The sequence below is a fragment of the Natrix helvetica genome (assembly GCF_964273705.1).
Source record: "Natrix helvetica genome assembly, chromosome: 13".
Taxonomy (NCBI): domain Eukaryota; kingdom Metazoa; phylum Chordata; class Lepidosauria; order Squamata; family Natricidae; genus Natrix; species Natrix helvetica.
In genome coordinates this window covers 18,781,685-18,801,323 of record NC_138557.1, presented here as the reverse complement: position 1 = coordinate 18,801,323, position 19,639 = coordinate 18,781,685, and the positions used below count along the sequence as shown (strand labels likewise).

General features: G+C 42.2%; 1 protein-coding gene across 4 annotated transcripts in view; it reads right to left on the bottom strand.

Moving 5' to 3' along the window:
- LOC309398681 (uncharacterized protein) overlaps positions 1 to 19,639 on the bottom strand; it is a 161,273-nt gene that overhangs the window by 30,308 nt on the left and 111,326 nt on the right. For 3 of the 4 annotated variants that reach the window (XM_081965790.1, XM_081965791.1, XM_081965792.1), the window contains 3 exons: positions 17,402 to 17,575; positions 16,469 to 16,671; positions 15,441 to 15,544 (listed from right to left, as the gene is read on the bottom strand). In XM_081965790.1, the coding sequence (XP_081821916.1) occupies positions 15,441 to 15,544; positions 16,469 to 16,671; positions 17,402 to 17,575 (481 nt within the window). The remainder of the gene's footprint in view (positions 1 to 15,440; positions 15,545 to 16,468; positions 16,672 to 17,401; positions 17,576 to 19,639) is intronic. The other variant, XM_081965793.1, reaches the window with a different exon arrangement.

Sequence of the window (19,639 nt, the reverse complement as noted above, 5' to 3'; positions counted from 1 at the left end):
GATGAGAGAATATTATGAAATTTGGAACAAAATGTATCAATGGTTGGAAATGAGGAAAAGGAGTCGGAACAGAATATACTGAGGATTTGCAAAATTGGAACTGGATAATACCTAGACAAATAAACAAAGGAGAACAAGGGATATGTTTATAAGATCAAACTAGCTATGTACCATAAGTAGAAGCTGTGTTTGATGTTATGTTAAAATATGTGTAAAAATGACAAAGCCAGAAAGGTCACTCTATGTCCAATGTTTTAATGTTTATTTAATAAAAAGTTATTTTTTTAAAAAAGTGATGTGGCCATCAGGGCTATGTTACTACAAAAAAATGAAAATGGCCAGCCCTATGCTTACAGTTCTAGAAAACTGTCAGAGACTGAACAGAGATGGGCAGTATGGGAGAAAAAGGGCACTCTTAACCTCAATACACTTCCTCGAGGGGACTAAGATGCATTTTGAAGTATGGACTGATCACAAAAACCTGGAGGCACTGAAAACCGCACAGAGGCTATGGCACAAGCGTGGTAGGCACAGTACTTTAGCCACTTCAACTTTATGTTACTCTACCTTCCGGGGGAGGGGACTTTTTAGTGGATGCTCTGTCACAAATGCCTCAATATAACTGCCCTAAGTTAGAAGTAACCAAGCTTTTGCTCCCGTCTTCTCAGTTGGCTGTCCAAGTAGCCAACCAAGCACAAGCAAAAGAGAAGTGATGGATAGATAATGAAGTGACTGTGGCCCTTAAAGGTGTGCTGCAGGAAGACAAGTGGCTCCAAGCCCATAGAAATGTCTATGTCCGGGACGGACTAGCTTGAGTAGGGACTAAACTGTATATACTGGAGAGCCAGAGGCTTTTGGTCTTGGGGAAAAGCCGTGACTCCAAAACTGCTAGACACTTTGGCTTCATAAAGTCTTTGCATTTGGTCAAAAGGCAGTTTTGATGGCTGTCCCTTAAAAAACACATTGAAAGTTATGTAGCGAGCTGCTCCGTTTGCACCTCAGCCAAGTGATGGCAAGGAAAAACCCCAGGACTCCTCCAATCTGTGGCAGAGCTGTCAGCACCATGGAGACAAATCTCTATGCATTTTATAGTGGAGCTCCCTGAAAGTTTAGGAAATATGGGTGATAACCGATTTATTTTCCAAGCAGAGGCATTTTGTTTCATGTCAGAAGATTTCATCAGCACGGGGACAGGCCAAATTATTTCTACATCATGTCTATAGATTGCATGGTGCCCCACAACACATCATTTTGGACAGAGGAGGGTGCAATCCACCTATAAGTTCTGGTGAGAATTTTTGAACCTGCTTGGACCAGGGCTTAGCTCCTGTCACCACTCCCAAACAAATGGGAGGTATGAACGTCTGAATTCAGTGTTGCAACAAAACCGTATATTAATTATCAATAAGATAATTGGACTGACCGGTTGCCTTTTGCAGAAATGGCATATAATAATGCAGTGCATAATAGCTCAGGGTTCACTCTCCAGTGACCCCATTAAAGGAATGGGTCTCTCAAGTGCGAAATACATGGCCCATTGTGAGGAAATTCCTAGAAGACGCACTTGAGTCTTACAAAAAACAAGCTGACAAGAAATGAACAGAATCCAAATTGTTTAACATGAGTAATCAAATTTACTTCTCCACCTGCTACTTGCAGTAACTGCAACCATCGAAGAAAGTAGGACCTAAGTTTCTGGGGTCTTATCCCATTATTAATCCTGTAACGGTAGTTAGTTCTTTGGCAGGTCTGCAGCTTGTTAAAACCTGAAGTCATCTCTCTCCCCCCACTTAAGCTTCTACCACCACCTGAGCCATTAAGAGGGGGGAACAGCATTTTGAGGGATTTTAGATTCCCATGTACATAGGAGGAACCTTCAATATTTAGTAGCTTGGAAGGAGTTCCCAAAAAGTCAAAATGAATTGGCTGATCACTGCCATGTTAGGACCCCTAAACTCTTAAGACACTTTCATAATCAGTATCCCAATATACATAAATGATATTTTGTTGCTTTTACCTTCTTCTCTCCCTGTTTATTTTGTTTTGTTCTGCAGGACTAATATCGCTGTTCAGGGCCCCAGCATGTCAGCATTGTGTCCTGCCATTCTGTTGGAGGGGGAGGGAGGAAGGCTCACTGGCATTTTTGCATGCTTTTGTTTTTGCTGTCACCACTTGGGAATTAGGAAGATGTCTTCGGAGACGAAGCAGACTCCCTCCCAGTTGGTTTCAGCCTGGTTCAAAGGCCATTATGCTTGAGAGTGACCTGTTACCTGCCTAGCACCTCAGTGTGCCCAAAACACTGGGAATGGCATCACATTGGCTGCCTGTGGATTGGTCAGAGGGGTTGGGTTTGGGGAAACAGAACAATTGCTTTGTGCTTTGCACAGGACCTTCAGATTTTGCCTGATTTCACTGCAACTACTTTCTCTCAGTAAAAGTTATTTTGATTCAACTCAATGGAGTTAATAGTTTTGCTTTCCCGAGGGACCAGTTGGGGCAGGTCTTTACAGCCATCTTCACTATGTTTCGCTAAGCTTGCTGGCATCCTGCCATTAACAGAGGGAGGGTGGCAAAGCATTTTGGGAAAGTTGTGCAGGAGGATGTAAAGGGGGAGGGGGTGGGCACTGACAAAGACCAGAGGTGGATCCAGACCAAACTGGGTGGATCCAGTCACCAAAGGACACTAGCCTCGGAATGCAAAGCCATTTTAAGACAAGGCTGAAATCAAAGTGGTTCCCAAAACATCACACTGGGATGCTATTGGACATTGATAATCTGGTTGAGGGGGAAGGCCCATGGAAGGGGTAAAACATATAACTTTGTGCAGGAATACTCAGTTCTAGCTTTGCATTTACTACAACCATTAACTTTTAGTAAAAGATCCTTAGTAAAAGAGCATATCACTTCAACCAAATGGAGTCGAGGATCTTTCTTTCCTAAGGACCTACACTCTATCAAGCAATGTTGATGCACTTTTGGGCTCAGGGGTCTTGCTTGAGGAGCAAGTGGCAGCTTTGGCCAGGGTGGCCATTGCAGAAATATATGTTGTATGCCAATTGCATCTAATTCCTAGATTGGGAGGCTTTACTTATGGTCACTGACACTTCACCTCCCAATTAGACAATTGCATTGTTCCTTTGAAGAATATTTGGAAGATTCAGTTGGTTCAGAGTACAGCAACATGTGCAATATTGGGAGCATTAAGGTCCTGTACACTCATATACAATCATAGCTACAAGAGTTGCATTGGATTGCAGTATGTGTCCAAGTGCAATTCAAGGTTTCATTGCCACCTTCAAGGTCCTACATAGTTACAGGACTTCTCTCCCCAATAGTTGTGTTTTATAGTTGGTTGATGTTTTTATTTTGAGCCATGGTGGTGCAGTGGTTAGAATGCAGTTTTACAGGCTGATTCTGCCAACTGGCAGCAGTTTGATTCTCACTGGCTCAAGATTGACTCAGCCTTCCATCCTTCCAAGATCAGCAAAATGAGGCCCCAGATTGTTGGGGACAACATGTGATTCTGTAAACCATTTAGAGAGGGCTGTAAAGCACTGAGAAGCAGTATATAAGTCTAAGTGCTATTGATATTGCTATTATTTTGTTTGCTGTCCAGAGTTTTACTGAATAGATGGGTAGTCAAATAAATCTGATAAAAAATCTAAATGATAGAGTTCCATTCACAGAAACTGGAAACATTTAATTCCCCTCCTCACTTTTGTTTAATTAAATGAATCTTCCAGATAAGGTCAGTAATTCATGACTGAGAATGGTTGTTCAAAGTGGCCAAATGGAGGGGGGCAAGAAGGAGGAGGAATATGGAGAAGCAGATATGAAGGGACTTCCAGTTGTACTTTGGAAGCCTGATCTGCAAGCTCTGCAGTCACCTCCAACCTCTCCCTGTTGGAGGGTCTAAATTTGGATCCTAAAGGGGTGGTGAAGTAAGGGGGACTGCCTGGCAGGTCAAGGAGAACCGCATCTCTCCTCCATGACTCAGAAAGCTCCCTCATCAGAGGAGGAGCCAACGTCGCGACGATATGGTCGTGCGGTCTTGATGTTCTGAGACCACAGCCAATACTTTTGCCACTAGGTGGTCCAAATGGACCTAAACCATCCCAAAGAGACGGTGAACAGGAAGAATACGTCTTGCTGATCTCGGGGATATCACAAGATCCTTGAAAGAAGCATGAGAAGTTCTTCAAGCCAGCGACAAAAAATCCAGCCAAAGCTGATGAAGTCAGGGCAGCTCCAAAACGGAAGGATATGGAAAGTGAAAGTGTTTCTAGCTGGTGAGGAACTTTTACTGTTTTAAAAAAAGAGACTGCCTACAAAAACTTAAAAATTAATTTAAATTGAAGAATAGAAGAATCAAGCGGCGGAATTACATTTGGAATGGTTTTGGACAGTGGTTATCTTACTTTTTAAATGCTGTCTTCATGGATGGAATTTAGGCAAGCCTTTTGAAATGGATGGATTAAGTCTTCTTCTTCTACCTTTTCTTTATGATTCTTTGTAATAGGCTAAATTTTTCCTCTTTCATGGCTGTGGGTATTTTTCTAATTCATTTAAAGATTGGACTCCTTTTTCTAACTTGAAATACAAAAAATGATACAAAAGGAAACTTTTTAACAGCGTTACCGTTGCTCGGAGGCTGGGAGGCTTTTGTTCTTTCATGGATTGTTTTTGACTTGGCACCATAAGGTTTTACTGCTTGGCTACAAAGGGTGATAAGAAGGGAAACACACAGATGGCTCTTTGAAGTGGAAACAACATCCTTTGTGAATCTATGCTTTAATCTTATTAATCTTCCAAGCTAGAGCAGCTGTATTTGTTAGAATGGCACAACTTCAAAAGAAAGTAGAAGTCTCAAATTTGCAGAAGATATTTTCATAAATACAGAAATTATCAAATGAAAAAAAATAACAATAAAATATGGTGAAAAAATTGAGGATGTTTATCAAATGCAAGACGGGGTGATTGAAACTCAAAAAACCGAAATGGAAAATGAATATAAAGAGATTAAACCTGCTGATATTGATGGTCATTGGTTTGTTCCTGAAAATGGAAAGAATGGAATACTGAAAGAGGAAGTAAATGGAGAGGAAATCTATTCCAGAGGGCAGGATATAGAAGAAGGAAAACTTAAAGAATCAATGAACTCAAAGAAAGAAATTCTACTAGCAAAAGTATTGATAACACTGCTGACAATCAAAGACAAGCTGAATAAGGAAACAGAAAGAGGGCATCAAGATTATATGAGAGATTTTACAAGCAAGGAGTTGCTAAGAGAAGTCCATACAAAGCTGATCAAGAAGATGATCAGAGGGATGGCACCACAAATGGCAGAAAATATGAAATTGTTTTGTTATTGGAAAGATACAGGTTGATAGGTGGAAGAATATAATTTAAAACTAGTTAAACCTAGTGAAATTTATTGATAATATAGCTTAAATAAATAACTGATAATGTTATTAATGTATACAATGTGTAGTGTTATGATGAGTATAATTGGATATGAATATTGAATGGTACCCATGTAAGGATGATCAGAAATCCCTTTGGATTATACATAAAGGATAATAATAATAATAATAATAATAATAATAATAATAATAATAATAACAACAACAACAACAACAACAACAACAACAACAACAACTCCGCCATTGCTGGTCCCAAGCCAGGATGAGAAAGGAGGAGGGTTGGGGTCAGGTTGGCAACCTGGCCCCATAAAAAAACTCGCCAACTGCACTGGTGAAAGAAACGACTAAAAATTCTATACTGCATCAGTCAGTGAACAACGACTAGCAGATCAAAGGCGATTTATTATACGGAATAAAGTGTTTAGCGAAGTCGAACTTGAGGAAATTCAGGCAAATTGCAAAACAAAAAAAAAAACAACATCACAAGAGGAATTAACTGATACTCAAGACACAACTAAAGAAATCGTAGTAGAACTCCCAGAGTAAGCTGTCGGAGAGGAAATAACAACACTACCACCAGAACCAGTTACCATTGAACCAACTGATGAACCAACTCAAAAAAAAAACAAAAAAAAAAAAACCTGAAGGACAAGATCATGGAGCATTTTCTGGCTAGTGAGGAAAGGCAACGTTTACCATCATTAAAAACTGTCCTAAGAAAATTTTGGGTCCTATCATGAAAATGGTTAATGCAGTGCTTTCAACAATTGAATCAGAATCTGTATTGGAAACGAATCAGTTAATGTACAGTGCAGCTGTAATAGTCACTAATGAACTAGGCATTAAAATCAAAGCACCTAAGCACACAATGGAAAAAGCATCAAAGCCAAAGTGGAAAATCCGATTAGAACAAAAAGTCAAAAAATTAAGGGCAGATGCTAGCAACTTAAGGAATATGCCTGAGCAACGGCTTAAAAACAGCAAAATCATAGATCAACTAATCAGAAGATATAGATTGGATACAAGAAACATCAATGAAGCTGTAGAGATTGTAAAACAGTAGATAACGGCAACAGCTAGAAAAATTGAGAGATATGAGGCATGAATCATCCAATACAAACAAAATCAACAATTTCGGTCAGACCAACGGTGTTTTTATCAAAGTCTTAATGTGAATGGTGACACCAAAAGTGAAAAACCGGAAAAGCAGGCCACAGCTAAATTCTGGAAAGAATTGTGGGAAAATGCAAAGGACTACAATAAGGAAGGAAAGTGGATACATGACTTTGAGGAAAGCATTGGTAACAAACAAATGCAAGTATTAGAAATAACAACTGAGATGGTCAAAAATCGAGTAAAAAAAGTAAAGAATTGGACATCACCTGGAAATGACCAATTACATGGTTTCTGGCTCAAATATCTGACCAGTTTACATGCAATGTTGGCCAGGCAACTGAATGAAATTTTACAAAATGGTCAAATTGATGAATGGTTGACAACTGGAAAAACATACTTGATTCAGAAAGATGCAACTAAAGGAACAATACCTGAAAACTACAGACCAATAACATGCTTGCCAACAACCTTTAAATTACTCACAGGCATTATTGCAGATAACATTATGGATTATTTGGAAACAAACAACATCTTGCCAGTAGAGCAAAAAGGCAACAAAAGAAGGAGTAGGGGCACAAAAGATCAGCTCCTAATTGATAAAATGATATTAGAAAATTATAAGAAAAGAAAAACGAACTTGAATATGGTCTGGATTGATTATAAAAAGGCATTCGACTCATTGCCACATAGTTGGATCATAAAATGCTTAGAAACAACTGGCATTAGTAAAAATATTACATCCTTCACTGAAAAGGCGTTGAAACAATGGAGAACTGAGTTGGCAGTAGGGAATGAGAACTATGGAATGGTTAATATCAAGCGAGGAATTTTCCAGGGTGATTCACTTTCACCTCTTCTCTTCATCATCGCGATGATCCCGCTATCAGTAATCTTAAAAAAAATGAAATTAGGCTACCAAACAGCCAAAGAAGCTGAAAAAATTTCACATTTATTATATATGGATGATTTGAAACTCTATGGAAAGTCAGAAATAGAAATCCAATCACTGACAAACACAGTCCGAATATTCAGCACCGATATTTCAATGCAGTTTGGCATGGAAAAATGTGCCACTGTATCCATAAAAAGGGGCAAAATCACTACATGTGAGGGAATTGAAATGCCCAATGGCCAACTAATTAAATGCAACGAAAATGAAGCCTACAAATACTTAGGCATTTTGCAGTTGGATAACATCAAACATGGACAAGTAAAAAATATTGTCAGGAGAGAGTACACCAACAGAGTTAGGAAAATTTTGAAATCTAAATTAAATGGTGGAAATACAATCAAGGCCATAAATACCTGGGCAATACCAGTTATAAGATACACAGCTGGTATAGTTAACTGGACACAAGCTGATTTGGACATTTTGGACCGAAAAACAAGGAAACTAATGACAATGCACTACAGTTTACATCCACGTGGTGACACTGATAGACTATACCTGCCCCGAAAATCAGGTGGCAGAGGATTATTACAAGTGAAGCAAATAGTTGAAGAAGAAAAACACTAGCTGATTATTTAAAAGAAAGTCAAGAACATCTATTAATCGAAGTAAAGAACAAAAATCTACTGAAGGCCCAACAGACGAAACAAGAATACAGAAAAGATGTGATAAAATCAAGAATGGAGAGTTGGCAGAACAAAGCCTTACATGGTCAATTTCTGGAAAAAATAAAAGATAAAGTGGACAGTGAAAAAACTTGGTTATGGTTAACAACAGGTACATTAAAGAAAGAAACAGAGTCACTAATCCTGGCTGCGCAAGAACAAGCTATCCGAACAAATGCCATTAAGGCCAAAATCGAAAAATCCTCTGATGATGCCAAATGCAGACTCTGCAAAGAAGTTGATGAAACTGTTGACCACATACTCAGCTGCTGTAAAAAAATCGCGCAGACTGATTATAAATTGCGGCACAATTCAGTAGCACAAATGATCCACTGGAATTTGTGCAAAAATTATAATATTAAAACAACAACAAACTGGTGGGAACATAAGCCTGAAAAAGTCACCGAAAATCAGATGGTCAAGATCCTGTGGGATTTTCGTATACAAACAGACAAAGTACTAGCGCATAACACACCAGACATCACACTGGTTGAGAAAAAGAAGGTTACAATCATAGACATCGCAATACCAGGTGATAGCAGAGTTGAGGAGAAGGAACATGAAAAAGTCGCGAAATACCAGGACTTAAAAATTGAAATCCAACGATTATGGCACAAACCAGCAGTGGTAATTCCAGTGGTAATCGGCACACTGGGTGCTATTCCAAAAGCACTGGAATTACATTTAAAACAGTTAAAACTTGACAAAATCACCATCAGTCAAATGCAAAAAGCTGCACTGCTTGGATCTGCACGTATATTACGAAAATACGTTACGACGTCCTAGGCCCCTGGGTGGGGCCCGACTAGTAATCAATGCCAAATCCGGCGAATCAACTGGCCGCTGTGATACAATCGTATAATAATAATAATAATAATAATAATAATAATAATAGTAATAGTAATAGTAATAATAATAATAATAATAATAATAATAATAATAATAATAATAATAACAACAACAACAACTAACTTAGATACAGTTAAAGTTTTGATTATTAGGGGGGAAATGTTATGATACAGGATATAGTCAAATAAAGGAGGGATAAGAGTAACAACGTATATGCAGATATGGGTATAACATAAGGAAACAGGATGTAAACCTTAAACAGTGATTTGGAAAGGAGGATTAGAAAACTTTGTTATTAAATATTATGGATGTTTAGCTGGAATAGGACATAAGGATTTAGTGTTAGTGGAGGATTTTAGAAATAGTAATTGAAAGGCCAATATGTGGTTATGTATTAAACTTTGGTATATTTTATGATGAAGGACATTTGACTATAATTGTTTAAATTATAGTCAAATGAAAAGGGAGATACAATGATGGTGACCTGTTTAAATATTTGAGTTAAAATGCTTGACTTAATATGAATTATGCTTGTTGACTGTGGAAGAGATGCACGAAAGTCTTTTTGTAACCAACTGATACACTTTCTACAGCATGAAAGGAAGGAAGATTTTATGTGTTGTGCTTGTTTTGGAAAAAAAAATTATTAAAAAAAGAAGAAAGCCCCCTCATCTGAAGACGAGGAACAGCAGCAGTCAAAATGGCCACCATGAAGCCAGGGACAGCCTGAAAACCCAAGATTGTGCTGGAGTGGAATGGAATGTGATCTGTGTGAGAAAATGTTGAGATGTCGGGCGTGGATGGCGTGGGGCGGCGTGGGACGGCGGGGCAAAGCTGGGACAAAAGCGGTTGGCGTGTGTGTGGCATATGGTGTGTGTGCGAACGTGCGGAATGGCTGGGCGTAGTAGGAGCGATGCAAGCCATTCTCAGTGCTGGTTGGGCCGGGAGAGGCCGTGGAGCCGGGCGCTGGGAGCCCTGGAGGCCTGACGAAGGGCCGAAGCGCCAAAACGCTGGTGTGAGGATTGGAGGCTGGCTGAGGCGTCGGAGGCACTGGAGGTTGGTGAAATGGCCCTGGGGCTGGAGCAGCGCAACTCGGGGTTTTGTGGTGCTGGACATATTGGGATACACAGGGAGAGGCAATGGCTGCTGCTGGAGCGAAGGAGAGGGGAGGAGCGAAGGTAGCAGCCCTTTATCTTCATCATTGACCACTAGCCCTGTTACTATCCCTGGTTTACCATCTATCGACCATCTACTTTTATTGTCTCCCTACTGTTTTTCTACTGCCCACCCATCCTTTGACCATCTTTTGACCATCCTTTGACCATCTATAGACCATTTACAGACTGATGGACTGGTCTGCTACACCCATTATCCCCACCCAGGACTTATGGCCTTTTATCATCAGTATCCAGGCCCTGGCTCCCTATATCCCTCTGCATTTCCCTTTCTCCTGGACTCAGTGCTGTATGCAGCACCTATTTTAACATCTTTGTAAAGTAATTTTAATATCTGTAGCACCCTCAATTCGATCTGAGGCCCTGCTGAACCATGGTTTATTTTTACTCTAGGGTAGACCTGATTTTATTGCGGGAGTCCCCCCTCTCGCAAATATGGCCCTCTGCCCTTTCAAGGGCCCACCTTGATGACGGATGTATTAATCCAGAGAGGTGGAAGAAGAGGAGGCTCCGGGGGTTTTTGTGTAAATGTTTTTTAAAGGTTTTAAAGGGATCCAGGGCGGGGGGTGGGTCTAGCCAGACCAGGAATAGGAGTAGAGCCAGACGAACAGGTGGGGCTGAGGAGGAAGGGAGCAGAGCGGGGGAGGGGAGTCAGTATAACGTTCCTTTAGAGGGTTCCTATATTCCAACGGAGGGGGTGGATGCGAGGACAGAAGAAGATCCTGCAGTCGGTTGGGAGACCGGGGGCGTTGGTTACGCCCGGTCGTTTGTACCAACCCCCGCATCCTAGGTGGTCAGGGTTTACAGAGCCGAGGCATGAGACTGATGTTATGTAACGCAAGGTCCGTTGTTAATAAGGCCCCCCTCATCCATGACCTGGTTTCTGAGGGGGAGCTGGACCTTGCAGGGATCACGGAAACCTGGTTGGGCCACGAGGGGGGTGTGCCCCTCGTGGAAATGTGCCCACCAGGATACCGTGTATTCCATCAGCCTCGTGCCCGGGGTAGGGGTGGTGGGGTAGCGGTCATTATAAGGGAAGTCCTGGCACCGAGAGAATTCATCGTACCTCAGATATCCGGATGTGAGACTCTAGGTGTGAGATGGGGCCCATGGAGTCAGTTGGGCCTGCTGATTGCATACTTGGCTCCTCGCTATGCTTCAGCGGCCCTGCCAGAGCTCCTCAAGGTGATTGCGGAGGTGGCAGTTGAGACCCCTAGACTATTAGTCATGGGGGACTTCAACTTGCCATCGACGGGTGAATCATCCGAGGTTGCTCAGGAGTTCATGGCTTCCATGACAGCCTTGGACCTGACCCAAATAATTCAGGGCCCCACACACGAGGGAGGACACATGCTGGACCTTGTTTTTATCTCTGGTCGATGGAAGAGTGATCTGGGAATAGGGGATCAGGTGATCACTCCCCTGTCATGGTCAGATCACTCGCTTCTCCGGCTGGACTTCCCTGACGCCACCCCCCATCGCAGGGAGGCGGAACCAGAGGATCTTAGATGGTTCCGCCCCAGGCGACTGATGGAACCAGATAGGTTCCAGACGGAGCTTGGGCCACCTCCTGTTGCCCTGACCCGCTCTGGGACGGAGGACCTGGTGGCTGCATGGAACAGTGCGGCGGCTGGGGCCTTGGACCGGGTAGCGCCCTTGCGGCCTCTCCGGTGGCAGCGAACCACCCTGGCCCCTTGGTTTTCCGAGGAGCTGAGGGTGATGAAGCGCCACAAGAGACACCTAGAGAGCAGATGGAGATCCTCTCGTGCCGAATCTGACCGAACACAGGTAAGAGCCCATTTACGGACCTACCTTGTGGCACTAAGGGTGGCTAAACGTCGATATTATGCCACCCTTATTGCGTCTGCAGAAAACCGCCCTGCCGCCCTGTTCCGGGTGACCCGCTCCCTCCTTTCACAGAGGTCGCGGGAAGCCCCTTTACAGGGGAGGGCAGAGGAATTTGGGGAATATCTGCAGGACAAAATCGCTCAGATCCAGAGCGAATGGGTCCCCTTCAGTGATCGTGGGGAGACACCGGAGGCGAGTCTTGAGGTACCTATCTGGGAGGAGTTTGACTCTGTTGCCGCCGAGGATATGGACAGGCTACGCGGGCGACTGCGGGCCACCACATGTTTATTGGACCCGTGCCCCTCCTGGCTTGTACTGGCAACCTGGGAGGTTACACGTGACTGGCTCCTGGGTCTGGTGAACGCCTCGCTGGAGGAGGGGTTCCTGCCAACCGCCTTGAAAGAGGCGGTGGTGAGGCCCCTACTTAAGAGGCCTTCCCTAGACCCAGTTGAGTTAGCCAATTATCGTCCTGTCTCCAACCTTCCCTTCTTAGCGAAGGTTGTTGAGAGTGTGGTGGCGCAGCAGTTCCCTCGACACCTGGAGGAAATTACTTATCTAGACCCGCACCAGTCCGGTTTCCGACCAGGTCACAGCACAGAGACGGCTTTGGTCGCGTTGGTGGACGATCTCTGGAGGGCGAAAGATGGGGGCTGTTCCTCCATCTTAGTCCTGTTAGACCTCTCAGCGTCTTTCGATACCATCGACCATGGTATCCTATTGCGTCGTCTGGAGGGGATGGGGGTGAGGGGCACCGTTTTGCGGTGGTTCTCTTCCTTCCTCTCCGGTCGGACGCAATGTGTGTTGGCGGGAGAGCAGAGATCGACCCTGAGGCCGCTCACGTGTGGAGTGCCACAGGGGTCGGTCCTCTCCCCTCTCCTGTTCAACACATACATGAAACCGCTGGGCGAGATCATTCGAGGATTCGGGGTTGAGTGCCATCTGTATGCAGATGACACTCAGTTGTACATTTCTACCCCGAACCACCCCAACGAAGCCGTCGAGGTGATGTCCCGGTGTCTGGAAGCCGTGCGGGTCTGGATGGGCGACAACAGACTCAAACTCAACCCTTCCAAGACGGAGTGGCTGTGGCTACCGGCGCCCCGCTTTAGCCAATGTGTTCCATCTCTGGCCATTGGGGGGGAACAACTGCCCCCAGTGGATAGGGTACGCAATTTGGGCGTCCTCCTAGATTCCCGGCTGTCGCTAGATGATCATGTGACGGCCATGGCTAGGGAGGCGTTCCACCAGGTTCGCCTGATGCGCCAATTGCGTCCCTTACTGGAGCGGGACGCCCTTTGCACAGTCACCCATGCCCTAGTGACTTCTCGCCTTGATTACTGTAACGCTCTCTACATGGGGCTCCCCTTGAGATGCACCCGAAGGCTCCAGCTGATCCAGAATGCAGCCGCGTGGGTTATTATGGGGAGTACTAGGTACTCCCATGTAACACCTTTCCTGCGCGAGCTGCACTGGCTACCTGTGGCCTTTCAGGTGCGTTTCAAGGTGTTGATCGTCATCTTCAAAGCGCTCCATGGCTCGGGACCTAGTTATTTGCGGGATCGCATTCTACCTCATACATCCCTGCGACCAATCCGCTCTCACAGAGAGGGCCTCCTCCGGGTACCATCCGCTAAACAGTGCGGGCGGGCGGTGCCTAGGAGTAGGGCCTTCTCTGTGATGGGCCCAACCCTCTGGAACGACCTCCCCCCCGATATTAGAACCACCTCTGATCTCCGCTCCTTCCGCAAGAAACTCAAGACCCACCTGTTTCGAGTAGCTGGTCTGGCCTAATTATAATTATAATCGTAACTGTATTTAACATCTATTACAAACCTTCCTGGATGGCTTTTTAAATTTTATATTGGGGTTTTAAACGTGTTTTAAAATTGTTTTTTAAGTATTTAAATTGGTTTTGGGATTTTATATACAGACAGTGTGTGTGTTGTTTCTGCTCTATGTCTTATGTTATTTTCTGTTGTTTTGATTATGAATGGTCTGTACACCGCCCCAAGTCCCTACGGGGAGAGGGGGCGGTCTATAAATTAAATAAACTAAACTAAACTAAACTAAACTAAAATATTTTTTATTGGAAATTGACCCCAGAAATCCAAGGGGGAAGCATATTTAAAGCTATTTGTTGAAGTTGCGAATGGGCACATAGGAAAAGTACCAGAGAATTGAAGAAGGAAAAAATTGGCTTTTAAAATAATAAATAGAAACTTGGTTCCTCAAAGCTAAAAGACATGGTATTGCGAGCATTTTAAAATGATGGAATCAAAGCCGCAAATTTCTCTTTACAAACATTGCTCAATTATTGGATTTATAATTTAAAAATAATTGAAATTGGAACTGTCAATGACATCGCAGAGAGGCTGAAGCTGACAGAAGCGAGATCGCCATCTGCTGATGAAAAGGGAAATATGCAGGCTTTGAAATAACTTCAAAAAGACTGGAAATATCTGTTGGACACAGACCTACTCTAAGACCACTAGAGATTGGATTATTAACTAAGGACCTCAATTAAGAACCTCTGAACATCACTGAATATTACTGAACATATAAAGTAATTTGAAGAGGCTTGGATAACCTCCTGGTGAATTTAAATTGTTTGGACTATTGATGAGACATTTAAAATTGTGACTTGGAAGTTCGGCTTCCAAGCAGAGAGAAATCAGCAAGAAGACGATAACAAGGAGATGCTGGCAAAATGAATAGTGATCAAGAAACTAAAAAAGGAGGGAAATAATGAAAAAGACCTAAAAAGGGAGTGGGAGAAACAGGAAGAGAACTGGGGAAAAGAGATAGGAGGTGGAATGGATAGTTCTGGAATTAGACAGTGGGAAAGAGTAGAGTTGGGAGAAAAAGCTAGATTGCATAGTCAAACAGAGGAAATAAAAGACCTAAGGGACAAATATGGGAGGAAAACTAAAAAGAAAGTAAGATTAAAGTTTCGAATGTGGGTAAGAGAGAGTGGATAAGGGAAAATAGAGTAAAATAATATTTTTATAAATATATTTCAATAAAGTGTATTAATATCAGAACTGTACAGGTTGGATTATTATTTTAACAGGATAGATATCAGGATAATGTTTTAATATAAATGGATATGAAGAATTGGAAAAATAGATTTTGAATGACTGTACTACTAAATATGTATAAAAATATGAACAACAATGGAAGGTTAGAACTTAATAATGGGTGATTAGGGAAATATATATAAATATATATTAATCTAAACATGTGTATTAATAGTAGAATTAATATTAGTCCAATACTGTTTTTCCATAGAGCACAGAAAAGAATATCTCTTTCTTGGAATCTATGTCTCAGATGGACCTGCCTTACACCTGCAATGGTATTATGGAGTGATACAGCTATTTATTATTTCTAACTAGGTGTTGCTTCCACTACTTACCTGAGACAGCAAACTGGGCAGTCAAGTAAGTCTTCTGAAATCCATATACATCTTGCCTCTTCCTGCTTGACAATGTTGAGTAAACGCTGTCTAGAGCTTTCACACTGGGGGAAAATACAGTCATGATTTGGCTTCAGAGTCAGTTTACAGAGTCAGCATATTGCCCCCAACAATTTGGCTCATAATGTACCCACTTTGGGAGGATGGGAGGTTGAAGGGAGGGAACCTTGAGCCTGGTGAGATTTGAACCACATTGCAGGCAGTCAGCAGGCAGTAGAAGTAGCCTGCAGTACTGCGCTCTAACCACTGCGCCCCTGTGGCTCATAATTAAATATTATTCTTTTTTTTATATTAAATACACTTTCCGCCACTATCATTTTTTAAAATGGCAACAATTTTCTGTGATTTCTGTTTTTAATTATAAGAAATAGAGTGAAGTGACTTCAGAAGTGGCTTGCAATGAAAGTCCTCCCCTCCATCTGTAAAATTGAAGCTCCATTCCTTTTTTAAAATGTTCTGTGATGAACGTAAAAGATACCACTCTCACATTTTGACTACCCCATTGCCACCCCGAGTAATAAAGTTTGGTGGATGTGCCTAATCATTTTTTTTTCCACAAAAGCAACAGTCATCCAAGTTCAAAAGAAGAAAACCGGGGCCTTTATTTCCTATCTTGTTTGGGAGTGACTCTACTCGGACATTTTTGCTTGCAAATCAAGGGCTCAATTGGTCAAGAAAAGCACAGCAGACTGATTTGGATGAATGTGAAAATTAAATTATTATTTTTGTAATCACTCTTTTCAGAATTTTGTGATATTGTTTTCAAAAATATTAATTCCACTTTTATTAAATATTACATGTGGGGGAGGCTTCCTCTTGAAGTGATCAGGGTGAAAAAACTGAAGGTGTCATGAGCAAAAAGGATTGATGATGTACATCATCAATCAAGAGATCTGCCTCTCCTAAATTAAACACTCTGAAGTTCCCAGGGGTCAAAGAGATTCAAGCCATGGTCATTGAGTACTTACACTGCTTGGAAATATGGACAGGACATGTCCAGTGGCAGCAATTCCAGCATGGTTCCATTGATACCTGGCAGCAAGATGTTGAGTTTTTCTAGCCACCCAGCCATGTCTTTCAAAGAAAGTGCTGACACTTGGGGAAAGTTGATCTCTGCTGACAGCATAAGCAGGGCATCCCTGATATTGATGTTGCTTAGCAAATCATGATTCTAGAGGAAGAAGCAAGAGAGAGCAGAAGCTGATGGTATATTTGTTCAAGATAGGCAATATCTTTAGGATGGGGAGAGAGATCAGTGAAAGATTTAATCTAATTTCCCACTGTAATTTCCCACATTGTAAACCAATGAAAAATTTGGCTAGTTTTGAATATTTCAAAGGAATTATTAACTAGAGAACAAATAGGCCTAAAAAGTAGGGGGAAATTGGCCAAAAGGAAGGATAGGCAATTTGATACTGAAATAACTTTTCCCCAGCATACTTTTGAGACTTTTTAACTTCCAAGAACATTTCCCTCTAGCTGAATTCCTGACTATTAGTGATAAAAGAAAATCAGTGGATACTAGCTTGCTTAAAGCATCAGATTTATTCCTAAGAATGCTTTTGGCTTCCATGTAGGCTCTACAAGGATTCTTAGAAAAGTAAAACAGTGAAGGGCTGCAGACCAATATGTGATCAGAGACTATACCCACCTCCCTCCACCCAAAGACTAAGGTAAGCTGGGTGGTAGAAGACATTCTTAGAGGGCTTGATGGTGGGATCAGCAAGAGAGGGACAAATAGGGCAAGGAAGGCCTGCAATCAAAGCCCCACCTCTAAGCAAGATGATAGTCACAGCATTGTTGTCCTTGCTTTTGCACTAATGCCATGACTAGTGTTTTATCTATTTTAACACAAACACACTACCTCCAGGCACACCTCTGTGTCTAGAACTTTTGCTGACCTTCATTACAAAGGAGTTGAACTCATCCAAATAAATGCCAAGGAACTGGTTTGCATCTGCTTTCTTCCTGATAGTCTGGAACACGTGCTTCATGGCTGAAGTGCTGTAGACGGTATGGCTTTGAACTGACAGCTCAGCCAAGGCTCTTGCAGAGAACAAGTCCAAGGAATCTGACTATATTTAGAAAATCAGAACAAGGTGTAGTTGAAAGTGAGATGGTGCTCAGGCTTGGAATCTTGTTAGCCCTACAAGTTAGACAGACTAAGAAACCAATGCCATATAGTGCAGGACTACTTTAATTGTAAAGCTATAGTAACAGCATTTTGCACTCTGAATGTGTTTGCCTCCTCCCATTTTTCTTTATGTGGTCTTGGGAGAGGCTTACAATACAATACAATACAATACAATACAATACAATACAATACAATAGTAGAGTTGGAAGGGACCTTGGAGGTCTTCTAGTCCAACCCCCTGCCTAGGCAGGAAACCCTATACTGTTTCAGGCAAATGGCTATCCAACATCTTCTTAAAGACTTCCAGTGTTGGGGTATTCACAACTTCTGGAGGCAACTTCTGTTCCACTGATTAATTGTTCTAACTGTCAGGAAATTTCTTCTCAGTTCTAAGTTGCTTCTTTCCTTGATTAGTTTCCACCCATTGCTTCTTGTTCTACCCTCAGGTGCCTTTGAGAATAGGTTGACTCCCTCTTCTTTGTGGCAACCCCTGAGATATTGGAACACTGCTATCATGTCTCCCCTAGACTGACATTTCTTGGTTTGTCTGACATTTCTTGGTTTGGGCTCAAGTCTGCTTATTTGCTCAAAATCAATAGAGTCATTAACATATACGTACCAATAATAAACCCTAAAGCAAACTAGTGTTGACTGACAACTTCCCCTCCCCCTGGAAACAAGCGATAGATCACAAGCTGGGCTTTTATGGGCTCTCACTGGTATTCTTAATGTCCCTAGGCTTCCACCAAGCAAAGCAAGTAGAAATCAATAGAATGAAGGACATGGAGTTCCAAGAAGTACTAAATAGGTTGCCTCTCTACAGCAGGGACAGAATCAAACAGGGTGCATGGGAATTGGCAAGATATCTAAATGATCTGATCTTCCCAAAACAAAGAATAGCTTTCTTCAGAGCCAGATTTAACATTCTCCCCTCAGCACTCCTCCAGGGCAGGTATAAGAGAACACCAATAGCATAACAGGTGTGTATATCCATGAAGATGTGAAGATATCTCACATGTTTTATTGTACTATGAGTTATACAGAGTTTATAGATCAGCATATATTGTCCCCTTACTAGAGAGATTGCTAGGGAGGGCAGACAATTTTTACTCCTCCAGGACTCAAACCCGTCTACCACACATGCAGTGGCAAAATTCTGTGTTGCTGCAATGTCCACAAGAAAAAAATTCCGGTTGTTCCTGGTGCCGATGGCAGGCTTTTTTTTTAGCCTGTCAGATCAAGAGACAGTTAGAGGTGTTTTTTTACGATCTTTAACACCTCGGACACTCGTAAATTCTTGGAATTTATGAGGGAGAGATTCAGCTGCTGGGTTGAGCCCTCGTGTACCCTCCGGAGTCCGGAGTCCGACGAGGTTTGCCCCCCTTCGCAGTTGTTGTATTCTCCTGCCTTTTTGATAACCTCTGCTAATTAGCAGAGCCAGTCGCCGGGAGCAGCCTTAACATCTTAACATCTTAACATCCCAAGAAGGAAGCAAGACTTTTGCAAGTATTTTAAGTTTTAATTGGGGGAAGAAAAAAGAAATCTCTTTAAAAAGAACGCTACTGCTGAGTTCGAGAGGCGTGGGCTTAGAACAAAGGATTCAAAATGGCGTTGATTTATAGCTGAAAACCTACAGAAAACGAAAGCTAATTACCTGCTGATAGCCGGGGCAGTAAAGGCGGAACGGCTGAAACAACCCTAACTATTAACAATCTTTAAGCCAGTTTACATAACCTGAACTACTTAAATGTCAAAGTTTTAATTTCGAGCAACTTAGAAAGAAACATTTGCAAGTATTAATTTACAGCTGAATACCTAAGGAAAACGAAAGTTAATTGAATGGTGACAGCTAGAGGCGGCTGTAAGAATTATTAATTATGGCAACGGAAAAAAAAAGCTTCATCGGGTGCTACAATAAATTATCAGGATTTCAAGGACTTTATAAGGGAAGAAATGCTTTTTTACGCAAAGAAATTAAGGAGGTTAAGAGGATTAAAAACAAAAT